General features: G+C 35.5%; 2 protein-coding genes across 2 annotated transcripts; both read left to right on the top strand.

Moving 5' to 3' along the window:
* Positions 1-6,909: 6,909 nt before the first annotated feature.
* Positions 6,910-8,778, top strand: LOC134269553 (uncharacterized protein F54H12.2-like). The gene is made up of 2 exons (XM_062751753.1): positions 6,910-7,005; positions 7,366-8,778. Exons 1-2 carry the CDS (start codon positions 6,910-6,912, stop codon positions 8,776-8,778), a joined length of 1,509 nt encoding a protein of 502 aa, XP_062607737.1.
* A 2,539-nt stretch (positions 8,779-11,317) lies between these two features.
* On the top strand, positions 11,318-19,547 carry LOC134269552 (angiopoietin-related protein 7-like). Its single transcript, XM_062751752.1, has 2 exons — positions 11,318-11,681; positions 19,075-19,547. Exons 1-2 carry the CDS (start codon positions 11,318-11,320, stop codon positions 19,545-19,547), a joined length of 837 nt encoding a protein of 278 aa, XP_062607736.1.
* Positions 19,548-20,573: the final 1,026 nt, after the last annotated feature.

The following is a 20,573-nucleotide window of genomic DNA, read 5'->3' as shown; positions in this document are numbered from 1 at the left end:
TAAATGCGTCTAACTTTCTTAGTTTTCAACAAATCATGGCGAAATTTAGAGTATGGATAAGTATAATGTGTTCCAACATTATAATACTATCAAAACTGAATGAAAGGACATGCATGCACGTGTGCTGACTTCTGACTGACTAATAATGGCTGAACTCTCTAACTATTCAATGAAATACTTTGAAATTTAAGACATTTGTTTATGTTGCGAGACACTATTATATCGATATTTGTGAAAACACGAGCATGTGTGTGCAGTGAAATCTGACTGGCTAAGACTGTAATTAGCCAAACAAGTAAAAATTCAGAGTGTAGGGTAAATTTTACGAATCCTTACATTGTGATACAATCAAAAACAAATACGTGGGCATGCATGCACGTGTGCTAAGTTCTGATTGGTTAATATTCCGATTGTTGCGACTTTCTAAGATTCAAATGAGATTCTCTGAAATATAAAATATATCTTTCTATTATGAGATTCTATGAGATGATATATATGGCAATTTTCGAAAAAACGCGCATGCACATGCACTGAAAACTGACTGGCTAATTCTAATCAAAAAACATAATAAAATAAAATCATTCCAAACACTTTAATTGCTGCATTGGCTTAAGATTAAAGGTCGGACATATTGTCCACGGATCACTCAGTAGATGCAGCTTCATGGTGATGGTCTAATCCACCATATCCACTCAATCCAAAAAGGCATCGGAATGATCCAACAAACTGGAAGTAGGTTGCGGGAATGTATATATCTCCTGGTTTAATATTCTTCAATTTGTTTTCAACCTCAAATGTCAAATCTAACATGAAATCAGTAAGCTCATGATCAAGTGGATAAGAAAAAAAACACACCAAATCTTCTATGGCCGCGCAAAGAATTTGCTGGAAATAGCAATTCATATCTTCTTCATACATGGAGAAAAGAAGACTCGTTAAATGATCTCTTAAATCAACTATTCTTTTTGTGAAAGCCTCACCACCCTCAACTGATAATTGCGCAACATAATTCCGGAGAAACATTCGCCGTTCGATGGGTTGGCTGCCGCTGGATATTTCTCGTCGGTTTAGCAGCTTCAGGAAACTCATCATGACAGTTTTTTTTACAATATGATTACAGGATTTTGTGGTTGGTAAGTAAAATAAAAAACCGAATTCGAAATTTATTTTGTCTAAATTAAAAAGTGGGGAAATTCTACTATAGCCAAATTGCCCCCCTATTCGGAAATCAGTCACAAATATGTTTTTGTATTTTAAAACATATCTTGTATTTTCCGATTGTAATAATTGAATACTCAAAATGGAACTCAAGGATGTGTTCAATTATCTCACAGACGGAGCATATCCCAAATCTTATGGGAAAGAAGAAAAGCGAAAACTGCGCAGCAAGGCCAAGCGGTACATAGTCAAAAACAGTACTTTATTTTGGTTAAATAGAAAGAACCAATTACGGGAGATGGTTTTGACTGAATCTACAAAGATGGAAATTCTAAAATCGTACCATGAAGACAAAGGCCACATGGGTATTGAGGGGACATACCTATCCATATCGGAGAAATATTACTGGAATGACATGTACAGAAATGTTTCCGAATATGTTGCGTCTTGTGCGATGTGTCAGAAGTGTGGTTCTTTTCCCAAGGTTGTGGAGGACTTGCACCCCATACCAATTCAATCCCCTTGGTACCATATATGTATTGATCTTGTCAAAATGCCGACATCTACATCTGGGAACAATTATATATTAACTCTAGTGGATTTCTTCACAAAGTGGCCAGAGGCTATGCCTATCAAATCAAAAAGTGCAGAGGTTGTTGCTCGCGCACTCTACCAAATTTTTCTTCGAATGGGATTCCCCTCAGTCATTAGCAGCGACCAGGGGAGGGAATTCGTCAATTCACTGATGGAAAAATTGTCCGAGAAATTGAAGTTTGTTCAACGAATCTCCTCTGCCTACCACCCAGAGACTAACGGTCTGGTTGAACGATTCAACCAGACCCTTAAAAAAATGCTGATGAAAATGACGTCATCTGAAAATAAAGAGACATGGGATGATTATTGATTATATCCAAGAAGCACTTTTTGCATATAGAACGCAGATCCAAAAGTCAATAAAGATGACACCTTTTGAAGTTATGTTTGGACGAAAGCATGCATTCGTTGAAGATAAGGCAGATCCTAGTCTACCAAGTGATACTCTGGAAGAAACCATGGAATATTTAGAAGGTGTTAGAAACACTATTGCAAAAAAGGTTCGAAATAATGTAGCGGAAGCACAAGAAAAACAAGTTACGTATCATCGTAAACGAAAGTCCTCATCCGAGGCTTATAAAGTAAACGACAAGGTGCTACTGTACAACGCAAAGAAAGGGGGAAGGAAGGGCTCGAAGATGGAGTCAACATGGTTTGGGCCATATACTATCGATTCTGTTAACGAAAAGGGGGTTGTGTCTCTAAAGAATGACAGTGGTGAAGTGCTACGTACAAAGTATAATATTAAACTTTTGAAAAGATACAAGGAGAGGACTGCCAACATATCTGAAATACTGGATGAGGTAACAGGGGAAACAGAACAGCAATCAGATGTATACATCACAGAAGAGGAAAAAAATGACCAGTACTTCTACCCAGTGGATAAAATATGGCAGAGAAAGACATTAGAAACTCTAGGTGGACAAGCTGTCATAAAAGTTGAACACAAGTCATCAAGAAAAGTCCCTCTGACACGAAGCATCTTACGGCTCCGGATGAAAGGAGATGGAAATTGTTTCTTCCGGAGTATTAGCTATGCTATAACTGGTTCACAAACATATCATAAAGAGGCCAGGGACAGTGTAATCGATTACATGAGATCCCACGAAAACGCAATAAAAGAACAATTTGGAGAGCGGTATTTAGATGAAAGTGGGATGCCAGACGATGGTATTTGGGCCACAGAGGCTGAAATAATGGCATCAGCGGCAATGTTAAAAACTGACATATTTATCCTATGTTGGGTTGCGGGCTCCTTAGATTGGCAGAGGTATGCTGCATATCTGCTAGGAAGCGGGGCTACAGAGGATCGCTGTATATATCTTGTAAATGATTCTGGAAATCATTTTGATTACATCCATTCCCTGCAGAAATGAAATCAAAATAATCTTATAAAAAGACGCCATGAAAACCTATGACTTGTTGCATGTTTGTACATTCGTCATTGATTTCACTTTTAGTTCACCTGAGCAAGAGGCGTCAGGTTCGTTAAGGTGTTTTGACCGAATTTTTTATGTTGTTGCCCCCTATTTTTTATATTTGTACTTTTAATTCATGGCTATTATACCAGTTCTAACAAATTTGATCCACATCAGTTATTTAAAAAAAAACTTTCTATTCCTTTAAAAAATGTGTTAATTCAGAGGAGGGTCGTGGTACACATGATATAGTTTTCTTGTTTGAATTGTTTGAATTTATAACTGTTTTAGGGAAAAGGAAGCATGTATCAAAATAAATTCATATGTCCCTGCAGTCTTATTTTTATCACTTAAAAAAAATAATGTCTAATGTTAAATAGATGCTTGATATGTACTAGTTCCATTAGGGCTAATTGAAAATGGAGGTTAGGTACAGATGTATTGCAAACGGCTCCTCAATTTGTAGAAATTTGAATGTGATCTCCTCGAAAGAAGAAACATTTTGTGATCTTCCTTATTATGCCCCCCTTCGAAGAAGGGAGGGCATATTGCTTTGCTGCTGTCTGTCTGTCGGTCCACCAACAGTTTCCGTTCATTTTCTTCGCAGAGGTTGCACATATTGAAATGAAATTTGATATACAGATTTATCTTAAATATATCTAGGTCAAGTTCTATTTTAGGTACGATCGAGCAATTTTTGACAGAGTTATGCCCCTTGGACTTAGAAAAATTCCAATTATTTGGGGTGGAGGGGGGCATAAGTGTTTCACAAACATCTCTTGTTAAATATATTTTAATTAGGCTTCAGAAGACATTTCTTATGAACACTGCAAAATAAATGAATAAATAAATGAGTAAGTAAGAAAGGAAGGAATGAAGGAAGGAAGTCTAACTTACTAAAAATAAATAAATTTTGCATATGCTCATGCGCGCACACATTACTTTTCTAAGGAAATGAAATTATTCACAGTGCCAAATCGATTGATTTATGATTGGTTGATTGATCGATTGACTTTTTGCAGTGTTAAAAGAATGATATAACAAGGTTCAAATAAATAAAGAATTTATAGCAAAATAACCAATTGGAGAACATGAATGCGTTAAGACAGTTTTTGCAATTGTTATGATGAAATTTAACAAAACGAAGTTGTGTTTGCTTTTTTCCAGAATATGCTTATTTAGCCTGTAAGGTTTGCATTGAATCCTTGCTAACGGGTTTGAGAACACCGGGAAAAAAAGCCGTAAAATAATCCAAATCCACAAAATAAAAATAATACGCTTCCAAACTTTCTTTTTCGAACATAATGAGAGTTGTCCTTTCTTATGTTTAAAAAAATGGATTATATACCTGGTTATTTGTGGAGAAAACGACACATAAACCTTAGATTTTTTATTGAAAATAAACATTTCCAAGTTAACATATATCATTAAAGTTATCGGATAATGTCCTGAGACATCTGCTCTCAGCCACCAGAATATTTCAAGGCATGTCACTCGGGATCGAATTCCTGTATACCCTTTACAACAAGATATCTGCCACGTACTGCGATACACAAGTCCAAAAATTTTGGCAGTATAAAAATTTGGTAACGTGTAATGACACATACAGAGATTAAAAGTAAATTTGAAGCCCCACATTTGTAACATTACTTTTGTTTAAATTAGTTCCTGTTGCCATGGTAAATCATTGATTCAGTATTTCAATATTGCAAGATCTTACAAATTTTTTAAGTTTATTGTTTGATTCCAATGCTGGTAATGTTAATGAATATTATGATTGCTGTAAGTTCCTCTAAGTTCGTCTGTATGCTACCCACTACTTTTTATTAACACGACCAACAAAAAATTGTGCCAAATACTACTAGACAGATTAAAGATAACGGAAAAATGCTTCACGTGTATGGAGGTGATTATTTTACTTCAACTGAGTCTTTGAAAAAACAAAAACTAGAAAAAAAAATGTAATGACAACTAGATCCAATCTCGTTGGGGGGGGGGGGGGGGTGGTCCCATTTTTTTTTTTTTTAAAGAAAAGTCCTTTTCTGTTAGATTAGTATAGAAACTTTCTTTTAAATGCTGGTTGTGCCCCACTTTTTGGATAAAAAGAGAGGGAATAGTCCCCCTTCCCCCGACACCACAAAATGCATTTCCCAATTTTGGCAGTTTTCGCTCCTTTTTTCTTTTCTTTGCTTTTCCTTTTCAAAAAATATTCAGATGCCCCCTTTCCATTTTGAAAAACGATGCTACCTCCCTGTAATTACAAATCTAATAATTATTCAGACGATAATTAAAGAACCACACATTTTCGTTATTTCAAACGAAAGATCTGAGGAATGCTACCAATTTGTTTTTACATCTCCGTTATTTTTTTTTGTGATTTCAGAGATGGTTTGTTTTAGGGTTCATAGATCCCTAATAGAGAGATAGTGGCCATTCAATAAGAATCATCAGTCTAAATATTTTTCTACTACAATGATTTAGAAAAAAATTGTACTCTATGTCCCAATTTCAGAAATTGGACATCAAAGACTGAAAATTTTGGCCCCCTATATTCTTTAAGTTATTTTTAGATTAATATTTTTATGTTTTAAAACATTATTTCCTTTCATAATGGATTAAAAGTTCTTAAGTTTGTTAATTAATACGATTTTGAGCTTCTGGGCCCTTCCTTTCAGACTCCAAACCCTTTTTATTCAAATCGTACAAAAGGACCTTTCATTCTGTACGTTTGGTGAAAATGATTTACAAAATATTCTTTGGAAAAAATATAAATGAAAACAAATCAAGATTTTGTGGAACTATTTGTTCTAATTTTTTGCGCCGTAGAGAGATCCGATTCTTTGCTCCTTTTAGAGTCCGACAGCCAAATCATGTATCATGAAAAATTCGCATTTGCTTGAGTAATTCTCGAGAACTATTCTGCGCAAAAAGGGGGGGGGGGGCATTCTTCAGAACGATACAGAAAACATGACCAAATGGATCAACATTAGTTACTTGGGAAACAATACTGTGGATTTATATGAAAATCTGAAATCCATGTATGTCTATTGTGACTTGATTCAACCCCAGACGGTAGGATCCAATGCCTTGAAACTCTTAAGAGTGGTGCCTTGTACATTTCATTTGGAGGATTCAAAACAAGCCAAATGGGAACCCATTCGAGCGGAATATTTGAAACTAAGTAAAAAACATTTCGATACCATTGAGATTCACATCATGACTCCTTTAGGGACTCCCATGCCCTTTGTAAGTGGCAAATCAGTGGTGAAACTTCATTTCAGAAAAGTCTACTGAGATGAATGTACCGTTATTGTGTTCCATCTTATTGGGTGTGGTGGCTTGTCTGGTCTGCTGTCTGTATTGTATTCAGCCGTAAAAGGGTATAAAAGGAAGTCCCCCGAGGATATAAAGGTCAGTTGAACAAGAGACATGAACCATGCAGTATCATCCCGGATTACTGAGACAAAGAGGACACAGTTGGACTTATCATAAAGGTTTATTACGTCAAAAAGGCGGAGCAGTAGGTTCTATCATCTCTGCATTGGCGGGAGCCCTTCCCTTGGATAATCTATCGGGAACTCCTATTACAGGATTACTCAAATTGGGTAGAATTTTAAAAACTCACATGAAACCTCAAAAAGGAGGAAATTTTTTAAACTTCCTCTCGGCAGCAGTCCCTAACATACCCCTACCAGGCACAGACTCAGGTTTGACTTTAAAAAACGCGGCCGAGTTAGCCATGGGGTTACAAAAAGGTCGAGGATTTGTCAAAGATCTACTCAAACATGGGAAACAACAAGCCCTCATGGCCGGAGTGAAGATAGGCAGAGATGTGGTGGGAAAAAGAAAAAACATCAGAAATGCTCTTTTAACCCACGGACTCAATGCGGCCAAAAATACAGGTCTATTTGCTTTCAATCGAGGAGTCTCTTTACCCTTTAGAAAGAAAAAGAAGAAGAAAAAAGGACAAACAGGTCAAGGAAGAAGAAGAAGAAGAAAGCAGACAGGGAAAGGAAGAGTCCTGTTAGCCCGAGGGGGTCCTAAGAGAAAAAGGAAAAAACAAGGAGGAATTCCTAAAAGAAAACGTCATTTAGATGTGTTTGACTGAGAGAGAGAGAGAGTATAAATAGGACAGTCCAGGGAACAGAAGGTTCATTTGTGAAAACTGAATCCTAGTAGACACATCATGTTACAGCCCGATTCCTGTGCGTGTGGGATGAACAATTTAGAATTGTTTCAAGTCCCTCCGACTAATATTGCTTTAGAAGACTCGAAATGGGAAGAATATTACCCCATTTCCAGTACTTTAGATTCCGACACCGCTCCCATCGAATTTGAAATCAAAGGACAAGGAGATCACTATCTGGATTTATCTCAAACTTATGTTCAAATGGTATGTAAATTTACCAAAGACGATGGAAGTAATCTGACTGGGGCGAACAGCACTTCCAGTCCCGTGAATAATATCTTACATTCCATGTTTACGGAAATCGATGTCAGTCTGAATGGAAAAATAGTGACCCCAGGGACGGATACTTATCCTTACAAAGCTTATCTGGAGAAATTATTGTCTTACCGACCCAGAACTTTAAAGACACAGACGAGGGCCTGTAGTCTGTGGGAAAAAGATACGGCAGGACACATGGACGAAGTGGGGTTAGAGGCTCTTGGTGTAGCTCAAAATAAAACCTTTGATGTAACTCCGGGTCAAGATGGTGGGGCTGACACGGTGACCATTAACCAACCCATCCTCACAGCGTTACCGGCTAATTCTAAAAACGAAGGATTCCGAAAAAGACACCAAGCTATTGCTGACAGTAAGAAAATCAGTTTGCTGGATACTTTACATTTGGATTTGTTTCAACAAGATCGATTTCTACCCAATGGAGTGGACGTCCGTTTGCGATTTAATCGAGCTAGACCCTCTTTCTACATGATGATCAAAGGAGGAAGTACAGGAAAAGTGAAAATATTGAGTATGATCTTGTGGGTGAGAAAAGTCAAACCCACAGCAGTCATGATGAATACCATTAATCAAAGTTTGAATACCCACAGAGCCAAATATCCCTTGAGAAGAGTGGAAGTGAAAACCTTTACCATCCCCATAGGGACCCAGTCTAAGATTACGGATCATCTGTTTCAAGGTCAGATGCCTAAACGTCTCATTTTAGGCTTTGTGGAGAATGCGGCTTTCAACGGAGATAAAACTAAAAATCCCTTTCATTTCCAAAACTTTGGGATTAAGAAATTAGATGTCAGTATCAACGGAGAGACCATGAGTACTCGTTGTTTTGAACCTCATTTCAACGAGGATTTATATTTGAGATCCTATCTCAGTCTGTATCAAGCCCTGGGAAAATTAGGAGAAGATTGGGCTCCGGACATTACCCTAGAAGAGTATAAAAGCGGCTACACTCTATGGGGCTGGGATTTCACTAAAGATCAAGAAGCGCAATCGGATAAATTCCACATCATAGAAACAGGAAATCTGAGAGTAGAAGTGCAGTTTACCAACAATACGGTTAACACCATCAATTGTGTGGTGTATGCAGAATTCGATAACTTATTAGAAATTAACAAACAGAGAGAAGTGAGCATTGATTACTAATGGATACGGGACAATTGAGAGAAGTCTTATCCAGAGAATTCAAGAGTTCTTTTGGAGGCGTGTATCCTGTAGATTTATTACCGGATCAATTAAGACCTGGAGAAAAAGCTGTCGTGGTCAATACGGATCCTCAAGATCGACCTGGAGAACATTGGGTGTGTCTATATGTGAGCAATCCCGTGGTGGAATATTTCGATTCTTATGGATTTCCTCCCTTACAAAAAGAAATTCAAGATTTTATCCAGCGTCATGCTCAGCAATGGATTTATAATCCGTATCGCTATCAAGACTGGAATACCGATGTGTGTGGACAATATTGCGTGTATTATTTACATCAAAGAGACAAGAAAAGAAAGAAAACCGACGAGTGGCTATTCCCCTTTGACCAGAGTACGGCTTTACAAAGGGACAGATATGTAGCGAATTGGTTTAAAAACACTTATCATAAATTACCTACGGGTCATGGACAAAAATGTCAATGTTTTTATCAAAATGTATTGTAAATGAGTTGTTTGTTGTTGTTTGTTTGTTGTTTGTTGTTTGTTGTTAATAAAAAATGAAAAAAAAAATCGGTGTTCTTATTATTATTTATGTGTTAGTGTTTTCAGTATGCAACAGGGTATAAAAAAGATGATGCAATAGATATCAAAAAGATGATGCAATAGATATAAAAAGATGATGCAACAGGTATAAAAAGATGATGCAATAGATATAAAAAGATGATGCAATAGATATAAAAAGATGATGCAACAGGTATAAAAAGATGATGCAATAGATATAAAAAGATGATGCAACAACTATAAAAAGATGATGCAATTCAAGGTGAGGGGTATAAAAACAAGGTGTTAAAGACGATCCTCCTCAGTTGGTGGGGCATGTGGTTGAGTGAACGACAGTTTGGCAAACGAATTCCTAGAATATTAGAAGACATGGAGATGGATAAAGATAAATTTGCCTTATTAGAAAAGAGAATGACGGAACCTATGGAGGGGGATCACGAAGCTCCTCAAACAAAAAGAAGAATAGAGTTGAAAACCTTGGATCCGGAACTTAAGAATGAATATTTACCCCTGGATGAGCCTGTGAAGGATCCTAATGATCCAGACAGAAGTTACCCGATAGCCATTAATTGGACTTTCACCATTAAAGAGCCTAAAGAAGAAGAAGATATAGACATGTTTCTGAGCAACAAAGACGATTTCTTCTTTGGTTACCAGTATTTGATTATACAAAAGGAAAGACATCCCTGGACAGGAGAACTGCATCAAATCAGGGGATTCATTCAAATGAAGGAACCAGAAGGAGGACTGACTATGTGCAGACTTCATATCGCTGCCAGATTTGCTATGTCTCACAGTACCCCAGAACTGGAAAGTATGTTTTACAAGCAAGGAGGTGACTATGAAGAATATGGTGTTCTGAAACCTGAGGAGAGAAATAAGGAATTGGAGCCCAGAGATTGGATAGAATGGGAGATAGGAGCTTGGAAGAAACCTGAAGCTATTGCAGCCAGAGAAGCTAGGAAGAAAAAGTTCTTAAAGAATGTGAGCTGGTCAAGATGTGAATAAAAAATAAAAATGATTTGAACTGTTATTTATTGTTAGATCTCAATAAAAAAAGAAAAAAAATTGTGGGTTTTTTGTCATTTTTAAAAAATAGATTATCTCCCTTTAACCATAGATTTTTTTTCAAAACACCAAAACAAAAAGTGTTGAGGGGTTTTTTAAAGATTGATAAAAATTGATCCAATTTTTTTAAAAAAAGTATAAATAGTAAACATGGTACAAAACACACCTCAGTTGTGGACTGGTTTCATTATGGGTAACACCTCCAGTAAAGAAATGAGTCAGAACACTAGATTAAAGGAAACTGAATGGTTACTTATACAGGAGGGAGGAAAAGATAACATACCACCTCCGTTGATGGTAGAACATCCTGCAGTATTTATACCACCTCCCTTGATGGAAGAACATCCTGTAGAATATAAACCTCAGGAGGAGGAAAAAGAAAACATAAGACCAAATAAACTCTTGGAGGATATTAAGGCTCATTATCAAAACAAACAGAAAGAAAATACAGGCAATGGATATATTGCTTACTTAAAACAAGACAGAGGTAGAATAGCCAATAATTGGATATATTTAATTTAACTGGGTGCAGACAGGAAGATGTAGATCAAATCATTGGAAGTGATTATCAATACTTGATCTTACAAAAAGAAATGCATCCAGAAACTGGAAAACTTCATCATGTGAGAGGATTCATTCAAATGAAAAACAGAGTTCAAGGGAGATACATGTACAGAAAGATTCATAAATTAACCTGTTTTGAGATGTCTTACAGCACCCCAGAATTGGAAAGAACTTTTTATAGACAAGGTGACTATGAAGAATATGGAGTTTTAAAACCTGATGTGAGAAACAGAGAATTAGTTCCAAGAGATTGTAGATTTACCTGAATAAAAAAAAACTTCTTTTATTGTGTTGTTGTTGTTCTATAAAAACAAGGGTGTTTTTAAAAAATAGATTCATTTTACATCATGAGTCTCCAGGAGATACAAGGTGATTTACTCAACTGTGAGGTAGAAGCTATTGTTCATCAATGTAATTGTTTAACTATAAAAGCTCATGGATTGAGTCAAAGTATTGCAGAGAAATTCCCACAAGCTAATCTCTATGCCACTCGAAGACCTCTAGGGACTAGAAATTTAGCCGTAGAAGAAGATAGAGGAATTCCAGGCACTATTAAGGTGTTTCCCTCACAAACTCCTGTGGTCATTTGTTTATTAGCTCAATGGGATTATGGAAAAGCAAGTCACCGATCTAAAAGAATTTCCACTTATCAGGATATCCCACAAAACAGAGAGCAATGGTTTCAAGCCTGTTTACAAGAAATGGGGGAAAGTTTACCTTACCAGACTTATGCTTTTCCTTACAAGATTGGGTGTGGACTAGCCCGAGGAAATTGGATTCATTATAGACATTATATTGAACAATTTGTACACACTTATGAAAAACATGTGTACATTCTTCATCATTAATTGTATGTGTTTTCATGTGATGTAAAATTAAAAAAAAGTACCTTTTTATCTGTCATACTCTGTTTTAAACAGGAGATGAAGGTCCACCGCAATCCCCATGCACTCATAAGCAGATCTCTGGTGGGGGGTCAGTAGAAACACTCAAGTAGTTTTCTTTTCTTTTCCCCTGTGATATAATGTCAAATATTTAAATGGAAAATTCAGAAATTCATCAGCACTAAAGATAAAAAACTTGTTATCTTTATGGTATTGATTTCCATTATCAGATGTTTTTTATCCATTTTTTAAAAATATAAAACATTTAAAATAATTATCTTAATAATGATTAAATAAATTAAAATGATATTGAAACTTCTTTTTAGATTCAAGTTTTTGTTTTTATGTTAGTTATTTCACTGTGTATTTCCCAAAGGAATTTGGGCAGCCAGCACGCTTCACTTCACTTAGAGAATGGATTGGTTAGGAACAAAACATATCTTCCAGGTTTGAGGACTGTATAGAAAAATAAAACCCATTTGTGTTATTATGAAATTACATGAGACAATGCCTCTTATAAATGTAATGCAAAAATAATATCTCTTATATATATGGATTCCTATACTCTAATCATATTAAATGTCATTTGTAAAAAATGTATTTTATTTAAAAGACAGATTTTATTTAAGATCTACTTTTAAATGATGACATGAATAGCAGACCATACTTTAAGCACATGACAAAAACATTTTCTCAAATTACACAGAAATGGATTATTTAGCATAGCTGACATGAAACATATAGATGAGGGATAACATAATCACAATTATAAACAATGTGAAACAACTTTAAACGACCTACAGGGTAGATTACAAGCCTTTTTCACTGGGGTAAAATCTCGCCGAAATTCGCTATGGCCGCCGATCTCGAACCCGACTGTATAAAGATGAAGTCATAAAAATAACATAACACTGATATAGTATTTTTTTTTTTTTTAATTTATTTCTTATAAACTAACAATGCTTCTAACTGTCGAATTCTCCTCCGAAATCTTATTCGATCCGCTATTAGGGCCATCCAGGGACTTCTCCGGTCTTCGGGGGGTAATTCGTAGATTTGATTGAGGCTGGTATTAAAAGTCACGGATTTCCTAGCCTGTGTGAAATTTCCAGGTATTTCATTCCGTATTGAATACATACTTTCTCCATCGCATCTATGTCCTGCCACAATAAAATCACTTTGACCGCTTGGGGATGGGTCAGGAAACTGTAAGGCTTTCCGAAATAAGGGGTCAGGTTCAGTCCGTACCATTTCTGGGGTAGAATTGTTTTCATATGTCGACATAGAAAATGTATGGTAGCTAGTCTCCCCATGGTCGTCGCATGATGTGATAAGGCTAGGCATTGTAACCATAAATCCTGAAGGGTTTCCATGATAGTGCTCGCTTCCTGAAATACTTGTTCTGCCTCCGGGGGTAGAGATTCTTGGTGGTTTTGTGCCCATCGTACTAAACAATCATACCCATCTAAAATCAGAGAGTGAGTGTGTATCAGGGTTGACATGATAGTCGATTGTGAAGAAAGGACCAGATTTTTCTTCTCATTTATACCCCCAGTAGAAAACGTAGGTCTATCGTATATTTTTTGCACACGGTCCCCCCTTACAGGTGATGCAACAGGTATCAAAAAAAGATGATGCAATAAGTATTAAAAAGATGATGCAACAAGTATAAAAAAAGATGATGCAATAGATATCAAAAAGATGATGCAACAGATCTAAAAGATGATGCAATAGATCTAAAAAGATGATGCAACATATGTACTGAATTGACCCGGCTATCCTTAGAACCCCCTATCCCCTCCAGGGCTGCACTCCCTTGACCCACCTATCCCCCCCCCCAAGGGTGCACTCCCTTGAACCCCCTATCCCCCTCAGCCCAAAAGTGCACTCAGTTGACCCAGCCATCCAGGCTCCTTATACTACTTATATCTTACGGATTTCTTATCCTCGAGCATGTTTTAATACTACCTGTATATGTGAAGTACCTTAAGGAGGCACAGTGACGCAAAAACGGGGAAAACCTCTGCATGGCTCGTGAATATTTGTTCAATTCATGAAATTATTAGGTTAAAAATAGGCAGATTTCAGAACCTAATAAATCTAATTTTATGTCCAAAAAAAAAAAAAAATTATTGTCTGGCCTAATTCGCGCCTCCCTCCTGATAGTACGTATGCGCAGAAAACATAAATTAATGTGGCCTTAAGTTCCAAGAAGTGGATTTTCTGTAGATCGAGGATTTTAATTTGACAGAATCTTCGGGAAAAAACATATTCCTTACCTCAGCATGTCCCGATTCAGTGTTGTATACGATGTAAATAAAAATAAGTTAATGCAATCTGTTTTTCGGCACTTACATATTGCACTCTTTGCTAGCTTTACAGTGTAGTACAGTTTGTCAAAACTTAGCTATACTCCTATTTTTGTTTAAACTTTGGATTTATGATACAAATATTATAAAAGTAAAATATGATTATGATTTACTGTGTCTCTTGAAGGGTAAAGGAGATCATTATAGATGGTCTCCTAAAACCCCATTAAGCTTTAAACGGTAACATATGATAAATAAATTGCGGGGGTGTTGTTAGAAACAACCTCTGAATTTCTTGAAAGTTAATGAAGAGAAGAGTGTTGTCTTCATTAAATAAAGTATTGGTTAACAGGAATTTAGAACGCACACACGCCTCTACATGTATGACCATTTTAAAGTTACCATGTAATACAAGTTGTCGTTCCTGCAACGCTCCCTCAAACACTTTTATACAACAGTGGCGGATCCAGAAATTTCAGAACGGAAAGGGAGCGCACCAGAATTTTTCCCTTTATAAAAAAATCCATGCTGTATAAACACAACATAATTATTTCGCAGGGTGTCACTTTTTACCAACTTACCTGGGAATATGTCTTAGGTCATTTTTTGTTAATTTACTACATAAATTTTAATAACTCTGAAACTCCTATCCAAATGCTGCTGGATTCTGAAAAAAAAGCCGTACATATTTTTGTGTTTTTGGATATATACATGTGTATGTATTTTTTGCATAAATATTTGGTTTACACTTCTTTAAAATCAATTATCCATATACATATGTACTGCAGTCCTAAAAACAGCCTATTTCACCTCAAAACTACATCTGAGATGAACTTCTCCATGGTTGATACCTAATACGTAAAAACTTCACTATAAAAAAAATCATGAATTACTACAAAAGAAAACAAATGAAGATATGCAAGTTAAAAAGTTATTTTATTAACTATTTCTTTATCTTATCTTTATACTGGCTCAGGTAAATGGTGTTGCATTTAAATAAATACAAATTTCAAAAGTTGCTGATTTATCGAAATAATTATACTTTGAAATAATTATTTGGGAACATTCGCTTTTCCTTAGTCTAGTCCACAAACCTGGGACTTCTTTTTCAAAACAATGAAAGGGCGGGGTGGGGGGGGGGGGGGGACAGTGTGTTTACTGAAGAAATATATTGTAAATACAATAAAAAAGCTAAATCTTTAAAGTTAAATCTAATAAAATTGGCACTAACTATTCCTTTCTATTTTACACGTTTTTTTATTGAATTTAATATGGCGTCTTACAACATAAAAGTTCGGTAAGACACGCTTATAACAAAGTGCCAGGGATGAAGGATTTTGCTTTGTTATAACCGTAATTCGTTATATCTGTTACGATTACAATATATTTTAAAGTCATTGGGAATTAAAATCACTTTGCTGTAAGCGTCAATATTCATTATAAGCGCGTTCGCTATCAGCGTGCACTATGGATCTTTTGGCTGACACATGTTTATAACAAAGACAATGTCAGAAGATTTTGTTTCACATAAAAAATTAAATTTAGTTAAAAAAGGGAAAAAAAGTCCTTAAATTCATAGCACGTGTATACATGTATTTGAAATATATAATTCATGTACGTTGTATAATTTAAGTTTTAAATATAGTATCCAAGTAGTTCGATGAATTGCCTGTATGATAAATTCTTTACGTTTATACAGTTGACAATAAACACTTTTTCGTTCATTAATGTATGCAAGTACATATATGTAACGTACTTCAGTCACTGTTCAAAACATCGATTTAAAGCCTAATCAGCTTTCCATAAACAATTTTCAAAAATCTAAACCAAAAACGTTAGGGGGAAACCCTACTATGGGGGAAAATCTGCTATGTAGTAGCTTTTCTCCCTAGGGGGAAAAACTACTATATAGCCAGTTTTCCGGGGGGAAAGCTACTATGGGGGAAAAACTACTATACAACACCGTTCTTGACGACAAGGACTTACAACAACCAATGTACATGTACTATTTCCAAAAAATCAATAAAGTATAGCTGATTATGTTTGACTGACTATTAGACACATAGCAAATTTCATAGGTATCAATTTGGGGTTAGTTTAATATGTTTTAAAGAAACATTTGACAGTAAAAAGCTAAATACTCAATGGTCACCCTATGTTTTGAAAAATGAGTGAAAACGACAAAGTGTAAGAATATCTAAACAATTATCTAAAAAACCAAAAAAATGTACTTATCCACGTTTGTCTGAAATTCAAACAGACAATGAAACTTGAATCCATTGCTTTAAACCCTCAAAACAAATTTACAAAATGATACACTTGACAAAAACAGCAGAGACTTCAGAAGAGCAAAGAATTGCAAAAGCAAAAAAAAAAAAAAGCAATTTATATGCTATTAATTTAAATATTAGTGGTCTTGTTGTTCAAATTCTTATTCGGGGAGGCAGTTCAATTTCTAGAGAAGTCTAGAAAGCAACAACAAAAAATCGAAAAGTTTGTGAGAGGAAGGAACCGGAAACAAATTTCTTCATGACAGCATCCAAACCCTCACTCAGGCCGTGAAGAGTCAAGGATTTTGGGGGATAAATAGAAAGAAAATGTTTTTTCATACCAACAATATTCACCAGATCATTTCTACCTTTGTCTTCATTTCCTAAACTTGTAAAAACACCTTTCAGGAAGAAGAAACAAGTACAGAAAATCATATGATCTGTCATATTCCAGTATACGAAAGGCCATACTCAAAAATGTGTTCTAAAAACAATCAGAAATTGGATAAAATGTTACAGACATATACTTTAATTAAATGATAATATTTAGTTGAAATCATTAAGAATAATTCATTGAAAAGGGTTTTTTCATTTCTTTCCAATCACTGAGGACATTATTAATTGAAAAGCCCTCGTAAAAGGTCTACAGTAACAGTAACACCAGACTTTGGTCAAATATCTTATCAGCTCATTTTAGACCAAGTTTTATTAGCTCACCTGATCTGAAAGCTCAAATGAGCTATTCTGATCACAATTTTTCTGTAGTCCGTCTGTAAACTTTTAACATTTTCGACTTCTTCTCCAGAACATCTTGGCTAATTTCAACCAAACTTGCCACAAAGCATCCTAGGGGGAATGGGATTCAAGTTTGTGCAAATAAAGGGCCACGCCTTTATTCAAGGGGAGAAAATTATGAAATGGTGAAAATTTGGTGGCATGTTTTAAAATCTTCTTCTCAAGAACCACTATGCCAGGAAAGAGGAAACTTATTGGAAAGCATCCTCAGGTAGTATTGATTGAAGTTTGTTAAAATTATCACCCCAGGGGTAGGGCGAAGTTTTACATAGAAATATATAGGAAAATTCTTTAAAAATCTTCATCTCAAGAACAACAAAGCCATAATTGTTCATATTTATATAGAAGCATCCTCAAGTAGTGTAGATTAAAGTTTGTCCGAATCATGACCCCCGGGGGTAGGGTGGGGCCACAATGGGGTATCAAAGTTTAAGATAGGAATACATAGGAAAATTCTTTAAAAATATTCTTTTCAAGTACAAAAAAGCCATGATTGGTCATATTTATAAGAAAACATCATCAGGTAGAGTAGATTTAAGTTTGTTCAAATCATGACGCCCGGGGATAAGGAGGGGCATAAATAAAAGAACAGACTTGTAGGGCAAAAAAGCCACAGCAAGTCTAAGAAATATGTAAGCATCCTTTGTAGGTTCAAGTTAACTCAAATCACCCTTCCTTCTGCCTTTTACGGGTTGGTTGTGACCACATGTATTCAAGTTTTTCAAAACTGGATTGACTTTTGCTTTTTTTTCCTAGCCACATTGCTCAGGTGTGCGATGTGGTTCATGGGCCTCTTGTTACTTTGTATATTAAAACAAGATGATGAGTCTTACGTGTACAATGGTTTCCCTGTTGTGACAGGACTGGTGTTAGGTTGCTGGATATCACTCCTGGTGGTCATAGTCCACACGTATCCAGCAACAACTCGCAAATCTATTTAAAAAACATTGAAACATTGAGTTCTCAAAAGAATGGCTGGGTAAAAACAAACAAACAATCTAACAAGCAAACATTTTTTTTAGATATAGCTTAATGACAAAGAACAACAATATATAAGATATAACTTATGTACTATCTGAATTTGTTAAGAGTGGTGTTCTTTTATATTACTTAACGATGAAAGGACCTTCTCTTGGAATCGTATAGTCAAAGATCCTCTCCCCTTGTTCCCTATTCTCAGACACGCTTGCTCCTGTACATATATAGTTTACTGTACTAAAAGACTTAGAGGTCGAATTACAACCCGACGTACATCTCCAGAAGGTACTCTTCATTCCAGTAACCAGGGAACCTATAAACTATTCGCAATCCCAACTTGAATGAGAACTGGGCCTGCAAATCGTTTAGGAAAACTACAATTTATGAATATAAATTACCTTTTGTTTAAATAAACAAAGTACTGAAGTTTCCACAGTTTCTTTGTCTGTTCACGATTCGTTTTGTACATTCTTTGTCTGTTCACGATTTTGTTTTATCCATGTCTTTGCCTGTTCACATTTTGATTTTTCCACGTCTTTGCCTGTTCACAATTTGATTTTCCCATGTTTTGCCTGTTCACGATTTGCGTTGTTCACTGGATTTTTGAGATTGAACATTGTTTTTTATCTTCACATTTTCCATGCTAGTACGTCAAAGGAAAATTATTAGTACAAAAATAAATATCAATCATGTCCAGCATTTCCCTACTCTATTATTTCTTTTTTACATTATATTATAAAAGAAATTTTAAAATTGCAAAGAAATACCACTCTAAAATAGCAAATTGTATTTTGCCTTTCAAACTATTCGCACCATAGAGATCTTGAAAGTAGTTGTTTTGTTTAACTCTTCTTTTATTATTTTGTAGGTGTATATGGAGAACATTGGCTCGGGAATAAAATGATACACCGACTGACAAATCAGGATCACTACACACTTAGAACTGAGATGACGGACTGGGATAAAAACCGTAAATACGCTGAATATAGCACGTTTGTAGTTGATGATGAAGATGATGGGTACAAATTACATATCGGGGGTTACGAGGGAGACGCCGGTGATGGAATCATTAAACATAACAATAAAAAATTCTCCACTCGAGATGTTGATAATGATCAAGTTGTGAAAGAATTTGGTGGAAGTTGCGCAAAGAGATTCCACGCAGCATGGTGGTTTTATAAGTGCTTACAGAGCAATTTAAATGGAAAATATTATAGAAATGGGAAAATTGACGATAAAAAATATGATGGTGTAACATGGAAACCCTGGACTGGCACAAACTATTCACTTAAACACGTGGAGATGAAAATAAGACCGAATTTAGAGCGCAAAGTTACATAAGGTGGATTTTTGAATGAAAATATAACAGACCATTTAGGGGGTTGTCCAAATAAACAACACAGGATGAAGCATGTACAGATCCCCTGGGAATGACATTCAGTGAAAATACAAACAGACGAATTAGAGTACATATAAATGTGCATAAAATAGAACGTAAATGAGTTGATACTTGGAGGCATCCAAACAATTGCGTCACAAGCCTCAAAGCAGCGAGGTATTGATTCCAACCAAGTACAAAAATCGAAGAAAAAACATTTTGCCAAAATTACACAATTTCCTTCTTTTTCATCATGTTTTTACACTCCAAACTTTGAACGAACTCACTGTTATACTCGGGTGTTTTTATTTTAATAACTACTCATGAGAGAGGCTATTTGAAACTGTAACTCACATCAAAACGCTACACTACCTGTTTAGATTTAGATAATTATTTTTTCTTAAAAAATCTTCATAAAGACAAGTTAGAAATAATTTTATGTTGTAACCATCTCAAGATGGGTTCAACAAGATCAATGGCCATTTTGATTTTACATTGAATATCTCTTGTAACCGGGACTCTTGCGTCCTGTTGTGGCGCCAATGCATGATGTCCTTCAGGAGTATCATGCAACAATATATTTAAAAAGTGGTATAAATCAGATTAGGTTCTTCAAAATTCCAAGATAAACTTTTGGAAAATTTGTAATCACAAAACTTTACTAAAATAAATAATACCAAAACCAACGTCTTATCAACTCTTTATGCAGCCATTATCAACAATAAATAAAGTCCAGGCTTTTTGACTTCTGCTTTTTCAATAAAAACGGAATTCTAAATTAACTTGTCCTTGGTTATTCGCAAAATTATTTTGTAAAACCAATCTAGCTTACTGTGCACACATATACTCTGAAGTTGATATTTGAAGATGCTTCAGTTTCTGATTGCCAATATTTATGTGTTTTTTGGAGACAAAGTCTTCAAAACCATCTTTTGGAATTCAAAAGGGTGCCACTTGCAATCTGTTATTAGCAGACATAGTTTTGTATT

The sequence above is a fragment of the Saccostrea cucullata genome, unplaced genomic scaffold (genome assembly GCF_032062105.1).
Source record: "Saccostrea cucullata isolate Sc308-1 unplaced genomic scaffold, CSIRO_AGI_Scuc_v1 ctg9116, whole genome shotgun sequence".
Taxonomy (NCBI): domain Eukaryota; kingdom Metazoa; phylum Mollusca; class Bivalvia; order Ostreida; family Ostreidae; genus Saccostrea; species Saccostrea cuccullata.
Note: the sequence above shows the minus strand (reverse complement) of the source record. Positions and strands in the feature narration are given on the sequence as shown.